The sequence below is a fragment of the Poecilia latipinna genome, unplaced genomic scaffold (assembly GCF_001443285.1).
Source record: "Poecilia latipinna isolate Pla-1442-1.1 unplaced genomic scaffold, P_latipinna-1.0 Scaffold5280, whole genome shotgun sequence".
Classification (NCBI taxonomy): domain Eukaryota; kingdom Metazoa; phylum Chordata; class Actinopteri; order Cyprinodontiformes; family Poeciliidae; genus Poecilia; species Poecilia latipinna.
Genome location: NW_015117896.1, coordinates 1 through 7897, shown reverse-complemented (window position 1 = coordinate 7897; position 7897 = coordinate 1). Strand labels below are relative to the sequence as shown.

General features: G+C 40.0%; 1 protein-coding gene across 1 annotated transcript; it reads left to right on the top strand.

Moving 5' to 3' along the window:
* Positions 1-328: 328 nt before the first annotated feature.
* Positions 329-7891, top strand: LOC106943409 (complement C3-like; the record flags this gene model as incomplete). Its single annotated transcript, XM_015026726.1, has 19 exons — positions 329-483; positions 568-656; positions 802-941; positions 1626-1838; positions 1957-2020; positions 2291-2380; positions 2474-2677; positions 3551-3626; positions 4266-4425; positions 4527-4622; positions 4723-4873; positions 5039-5124; positions 5210-5287; positions 6429-6584; positions 6782-6844; positions 6992-7073; positions 7183-7231; positions 7634-7724; positions 7833-7891. Coding segments are annotated over exons 1-19 (2045 nt in total), but the record flags the coding sequence as incomplete, so codon positions are not given.
* Positions 7892-7897: the final 6 nt, after the last annotated feature.

The window sequence follows — 7897 nt, the reverse complement described above, 5'->3', positions numbered from 1 at the left end:
TGACATTATGGAAAATAATGAACTTTATCACAATATTCTAATTTTATGACCAGCACCTGTATTATTATTATCTAAGGAGGAAGTTCCGGTGCTCTTCAATATAGCTAGCGCAAGCGCTAGTCTCCCCCTGCTGGTTGCATCTAACCATTACATCAGCTAGACATTAACATCTTCAGCCCAAAGTGCTGGTAAAGCATTACAACCTCCTAACATCAAAAGAATAAATGTATCTCTGCAATAACCAACTTTCAAACCATCACATAAGCGCCTGGAACAAGACATGAGAGGCGACAGCATCATTATTTTGTCAGTTTTGTTGTTTGAAAGTAATAAAATGTGATTATTTTTTTATCAAACTCGAGGTGAGAGCGACGACAGCAGCTACATGGACACCAATGATATTGTCTCTCGCACCAAATTCCCTGAAAGCTGGCTGTGGTCCGATGTCAAATTGCCAGCATGTCCTCCAGACAAGCCTAACTGGTGGGTTCACTGAAACATTTACAAATAAACACAAAGAATCATGCTATCAGTTTAGCTTCAGTCTTAAATGTGTCTTTGTTTCAGCGAAACAACCTCCTTCGTAAAGAAAATGGCTCTGCAGGATACGATCACAACATGGCGGTTCACAGGGATTGGTCTGTCCAAAACTGGTGGTGAGAATTCATTAAACATCAGGCTTCAGTGTTTAGTTGTGTTTCAAACTCAACATCAAGAAAATTCACTGGTTTTTTTCTGTAGATTTAAGTCCCTTAGGCGTTCCCTGTGTATTTATTTTCTGTGATATTTATGCTGTTGAAGGCCTCTGTGTGGCCGACCCTTTGGACATTGTTGTTCGAAAGGATTTCTTCATTGATCTCAAACTGCCCTATTCAAGTGTTCGAGGAGAGCAGATAGAAATTAAAGCCATTCTGCACAACCAAAGTCCTGATATTGCCACTGTAAGTATTTAAGCATGGATTAGCCACTGATTATTACTTTGTGATTGCCTTTACTCAAATCAGGAGTCCTTCCTTTGCAAACTTAATACAGTGCAAGAAGTTATTTAAATAATGGGTTAGGGTAGTTGCGGAGCAGTCTTCAACAAAAGCATGAAACACAGTCTCCCTATTGTTAGCATTAAGCAGGCTGAACCTTCTTAACAAGTCCCCATTGACTGCACATGGATGTACGCAATTGGAAATGTGTTAATCTGGTGCTTTTTCTTCACCCTTTCTATGCTGCTCTTCGTAACTGCGTAAGTCAAAATCCACCCATTGTTGCAGGTTGGAGAAATGAAATAATTTGCTTTTTTTATTGTCAAATACTGGGGAAAAAATGAAACTCATCAAACTTTGCACATTGTAATCCTTTTTTCAATCCATTTTTTTGAGGAAAAAAAATTTTCCTCAAAGAGAAAAAGCTTTATCATATTTGAGTTAGATTTCTATTTTACTTGCACATAAGTTTTTAATCAAGAGAAAATGTTTTTTCGACACTTAGAAAATGAGTCTTCTAAAAAATGTTTCCACTGACCTTCCAGGGATTACTTTATTCCCAGTCCATTACTGAGCATCAAAAACCATCTGAAATTAATTGAACTGAATAGTCACTTCGTACCTTTTTATCTGTCTGTTGTTTTTAAGGTACGTGTGGATCTACTTGAGGCAGAACATGTGTGCAGCGCAGCTTCAAGGCGTGGGAAATATCAGCAGGAGGTCAAAGTTGGGGCCTCGAGTACACAATCAGTTCCCTTTGTTATTATTCCGATGAGAGAAGGAGATTTCAACATCGAGGTCAAAGCGGCTGTCAAGGATACCATGCTCAGAGATGGAATTACAAAAAAGCTGCGGGTTGTGGTAAGAGAAATGATCAGTGCGTAGCCAGCCTATTTTATCTTTCAACAGTTTCAAATGATTACATTAACAAAAACTAATAAAATATTTTAGATATGTTTCCTCACTGCTGTTTTTCTAGCCGGAAGGCTTCCTAGTAAAAGCACCTCAAACTATAAACCTGGATCCCGAAAACGAAGGAAAAGGTAAGCAGGACTTTGTAGATTTATAAAATTTTTATGTACTCATAGCTCAGCACGCAGATACTTTCTGATAAACTACAGCGTACATTAACAGTGTATTTATTTCCATTTTTTATTATTCAAATGAGTGGGATGACTCTGAAGTTACGATGAATGGATGAGGTACATGGAGAGCACTGAGTTGAGACCATCAGACAAACTGCGCTAAAGGAAAGATTAGAGTGAAGGTTGATACTGAATCCTTATGAAATCTTTTTCTTTTCTTAAATCCAGATGGTAAACAAGTGCAGCTCCTCCGCAGTAACATTCCTCTGATTGACATCATACCGAACTCAACTACCAGCACACAAATAGCAATTACAGGTGATACGCAAAAAAACCGGATGTAAGACTGCAAGATGCAAGTAAGCCTGCATGACTTTAGCGTCTCTTTGCTGCTTGTGGGAATGTTGCCAGGAAAAAAGCCTAAAGAAGAGCTGAAGAACGCCGTCACTGGAGAGTCGATGAGCGGCCTGCTCTACCAACCTTCTGGTTGTGGAGAGGAAAACATGATCCACTTGACAATGCCCGTCATTGCAATCACGTATTTGGACATGACCTACCAGTGGGAAGCCGTGGGGGTCGAGAGACGGGATGAAGCCCTGCAACACGTCATAACCGGTGGGGCAAATAAAAATATATATTTCCCTGATGATTTATATCCCAGGTCAGGGATCTTCAACTCCAGTCCTCGAGGGGTGGCGACCTGAAATTTTTAGGTGTGTCCCTAGTACATCGTATCTCAATCAAATGGCTGAATTACTTCCTCAGTAAGGATCCTGTCCCGATACTCGCACTACATCCTACACCCCCTGTACGAAGTGCACACAAGGGTTTGAGTGCAAAATTGGGAGGACTGGGACAGTATGAGTTACATGTCGGGACCAGTCGCTGTTCCAGCATAAGCAACGGCTATTGTATGCACTTTACGAATGTTAAATTACGTGATTTAAATGCACAGTATTAGGTATTTTTGCTTCCCAAGGTTATTGCGGGAGATATTTGGCATTTCAAATGTGTTTCATTATGACATGTAGAAAAAATCTTTATAGTATTTACTCATGTTCAGTAGAGTGAGACAAAAATGATTTCAATACTTTACATTTGAAAACTGATATTGTTTTGCGACACAGTTTCTTCAGCGAACATCGCCATATTTCTGCCTTTCAATTCAAAACGTCACATGCCATATAGATGAATTGTGGGTAATACCAACCCACTCCTAGGTTTCGTGTTAACTGAGGAGGCCGTCTGATGGTACCTGTTGTAACTGTTCTATGTTAGACTGAAGCAGATTCTGTGTAATTCTAATGTGCAAAATGGTCGTGTAAAATCAGAGATCAAGTTTATTTTAAATTTGCACTGTGTAAAGAAATAAAAAAAAATTTACCTTGAGCACAATACCAATGAATGATGTGTTGCACACTTCTTTTAGTGTGCAACAACAAAACATAAACTTCAGTCAGTGAATCTTGTTTGTTTTGTTGGGCTTAGGTTACCGTAATCAGCTAAGCTACCGTAAAAGAGACGGATCCTTTGCTGCATATCCTGATCATGACAGCAGCACATGGTGAGCCCTGAAAACTTTCAGACATAATTGTCTATCTATAATAATTTGCTAAGTTTTGAAATACTTATATCAATTGATCAATAGATGGTTCTTTTACAGTATTTTTTAGTAGTCAAATTGCCTCTCTTTAGGTAGACTTAAAAAGATAACTAATCCGGACTATAATCTACAGAGAATAACCACAGAGAACGAAAGGAATGAACTGAATAAGAAAACTGGGAACGTTTTTCTGGGGTAAATGTCAACTATGGTGATCTGATTTAGGGTTAAGTGCCGACAGAGATTAAGAAGAAAAGAAAAACAACAACAACAAAATTCTGCTAGTATTGCACAAAATTCCTGAAGTAAATTCCCCGAACCCCTCAACTCGACCCACAATGTATGTTGACAGAAAATCAATTAAGCTCCAAAATTTGAGAGACTTTTTATGCCAAAATATTTTACAGGCCAAACTTTAGAGGTGTCATTGCTCAAAGCCACTTTAAGAGATCACAAGAAAGTATGACTCCTAAAGAAGACAAAATGGTTGACTGGAGGCTTTACGTGCCTCTACGTAGACGAACTTACAATCTGACTTTTGTTCGGTTTGATGTTTCAGAAGTGACCAACCTTTCTGCATCCTCCGTTTCCCCCCTAAAGGCTGACGGCGTATGTTGTCAAGGTTTTCTCCCTGGCCCACAGACTGGTGGCCGTTCAAAGCAAAGTCATCTGTGACGCCGTCAACTTTTTGATTCACAACGCACAGCAGCCTGACGGGATGTTCAGAGAAGTTGGAAGAATGTCCCACGTAGAGATGACAGTGGGCACCGTGAAATCATCCAGACCTATTATTCTTCATTTTAAAAACCGTAGTATTTGTAAATCAGTATCAGTGTAAGAACAGGTTGTGTGTGTCCACAGGGTGACGTCGGCGGCGTAGATTCGGACGTCTCCCTGACAGCCTTTTGCCTCATTGCCATGCAGGAGTCAAGCGGGTTATGTAGTGCCAGTGTTAATGTGAGGATCTTTGTTTTCTCTCACAACACAGTATACTGTAATGCTTCCAATATTCTAGAATTGCTCACCTATTTTAAAATATTTCCTCTGTTTTGTCCAGAGTTTACAAGACAGCATAAACAAAGCAGTGAGCTACCTCCAAAAACGCCTGCTGACCTTAATCAATCCCTATGCCGTTGCCATGGCGTCGTATGCCCTGGCCAATGAAAACAAGCTGAACCTGGAGATCCTGCACAGTTTCTCCTCTCCAGGTGCGATCACACAGTAACACAGACACTATGGAGCAGTTCTAATGAAACAGTGTAGACCATGCAACCTCTCAACTACAGCACTAAGAGAAGACGAGAGAGTTGTCTTGGTCTTTACCACAGACCAAGACAAGGCTTCTTGAGATTGAGTCTTGTTGTCGTCCTCAGATCAGTCCCACTGGCCGGTACCAGTGGGTCGTGTTTACACAGTGGAAGCCACAGCATACGCTCTCCTGGCTCTGGTCAGATTCAAGGTCGGCATGTTTTACGTACTACATAAACACGACAGATGTTCATTTTTATCTGACAGCTTTCATCCAGTGTCTTTTCATTGTAAAGGCATTTAAAGAAGCCTGGCCAGTTGCAAGGTGGTTTAACAAACAGCTAAGAGAAAATGGAGGCTTTGGATCAACTCAGGTGATGAAAAACTTGTGTGTTTTTTTTTTTGGGGAGGGGCGGGGGGGTTACCTTTATGACAATGTTTACCTTTCTTTATATTCTCAGGCAAATTTATACACTTGGATTTTATCAGTTTGTTGTGTTGAGAAGATGAATTTCCCGTTGAGTGACAACTCTGGATTATCTTAAGGACACAGCATTAAGGTTTCAAGTTGGTAATCACCTGGAGTCTAATTGGAAATATTGGGGGATTATTATTAGCCCTGACCTTAAAATCCAGTATGTCCTCCCTGCTTATAAAACATAGTGGTAACCACAGGAAAAATCTGTCTATTGCGATTATCTTATGTACACATTACTTTACCTCCTCTATTGAGCAGGTTTTGCAGCTGAAAAACAAAATACAGAGAAAATGCCTTGCTGTAAGCGTTCACAAGGGAATAAACTAGCAAACGTTTTTCTGGTTATGAAATGCAAAAAGCTCTCCTCTCTTGAAGATGAACCTCCTCCACAAAGAGGTACAGGGGCTTTCTTTTTTATTATTTTTTTGGTGGAAGACCCCATTTGTTGAGGATGATTGAGGTCACTCCAACTCTCGCCAAGTGTGGCTGTCACTGCCTCAGCTCAGCTGATAAGCAATATATTTAAACCACAGTTAATTCATTCAGCCAGTTACACTTATATCACACTTTAAAACCAAAGCTGTGTGGTATTAATTACACTGGTTTGTTTCTTGGTACGGCTGCACAGTGGCGCAGTTGGTAGAGCTGTTGCCTTGCAGCAAGAAGGCTCTGGGTTCGATTCCTGGCCCCGGTCTTTCTGCATGGAGTTTGCATGTTCTCCCTGTGCATGCGTGGGTTTTCTCCGGGCTCTCCGGTTTCCTCCCACAGTCCAAAAACATGACTGTCAGGTTAATTGGCCTCTCCAAATTGTCCCTAGGTGTGAGTGTACTTGGTTGTGTGTCTCTGTGTTGCCCTGCGACAGACTGGCGACCTGTCCAGGGTGTACCCTGCCTCTCGCCCGGAACGTTAGCTGGAGATAGGCACCAGCACCCCTCCCGACCCCACTGAGGGACAAGGGTGAAAGAAAATGGATGGATGGATGGATGTTTCTTGGTACTCAGGACAATTTGTTTTTCATGTCCGTCTTGTCTCTGCAGGCCACTGTGATGGCGTACCAGGCCGTGGCAGAGTTCTGGACTGGTGAACAAGATCCAGACTATTATCTAAATGTGGACATCTTGTTGCCGGGCAGATCAAAGCCTGTGAAATACAACTTCAACAGGAAGAACTACTTTGCCACAAGAACATCTAAAGTTCGAACAAGCATTTTGAAACTATTAGTATTTACTATTATTCCCATATGTAAAGCACTTTGAATTGCCTTGTTGCTGAAAATGTGCTACATGACTAAAATTACCTTACATTAGTGGCTCAAAACTATTATTTAAAAAAATCCACTTCATGTGTTTTAGCTGATCTCTTTGCTTGTCTGCATTTTAAATTATTATAGATGAATAATATAAACCAAGACGTGACTGTCGTTGCTACAGGCCCAGGAGAAGCCACAGTGACGGTAAGTCAAATGTTCACTTCTTGGTTTGGGTTCAGCTTTATTCATGGAAAATCAAACATATTTTTAACTTTAAATACATAATCTCATAAACGACTTCCTATTTATTTATGTATTATATGCTAACTTAAAAACACTCTTTTATGACAGATGGTGTCGTTATTTTATGCTTTACCCAATGAAAAATATAGTGATTGTCAGAAGTTCAATATGACAGTAGAACTCCTCCCAGGTTAGTTTTCTTGTGTTTTGCATCTTGCTGTGTGTTAATAAGTTTCTGGGGATGTTTCATACCTAACTGGTGTGGTGTTCTACCAAATAAACGTTTGTTGTGTTTCCAGAGACATCAGATGAACGTGAGAAGATATACAAGATAAGAATAGAGCTTTTGTAAGACCTATTAGAATGAATTTAACATTTTATGAAAATTGTTAATTTAACCCTAAAATGGGTAAGGAAAAAAATAATTCTGGTAGTGACTGATCAGTAATTAAAATGTCTAAATTCAAACACCAAAACACATGTACAAACAATAAAATCTCTGTGAGGGTCTTGTTTTTAACGCTAAGCTTGATTGACAGCACTAAGATCCTCCTCCTGCCTCTGATTGGTTGTTTCTGACTGACTGATGCTGCTGCTGCAGAGGAGCCACAGAGAGGAGGCAAAGAATATCATCCTGCTACAACATAGCAACCGTTTTAACAAATATTGTTTATGAAACGTGCATGCATGCTTTAATGTATTTCTGTATTTCTATCAACTCTTTTCCTCCTTAATTTTTATTCTGCACAGATATAAGAACCAACATCGAGATGCCGCCATGACAGTTTTGGATATCGGTTTGCTAACCGGCTTCACTGTTAACACCAAAGACCTAAACCTTGTAAGACACACACAGACCTTCAAGCTTAGACTGATCAATGTAAATATTTAAATAAAGAAATGTTTCTGTTCTCACAGATGAGAATCACAGTTGTTTTCTTGCATTTAGTTATCTAAAGGTCGAGCCCGCACTATCTCAAAGTACAAGGAGATTATCAGTGACTCAGAAAGAAG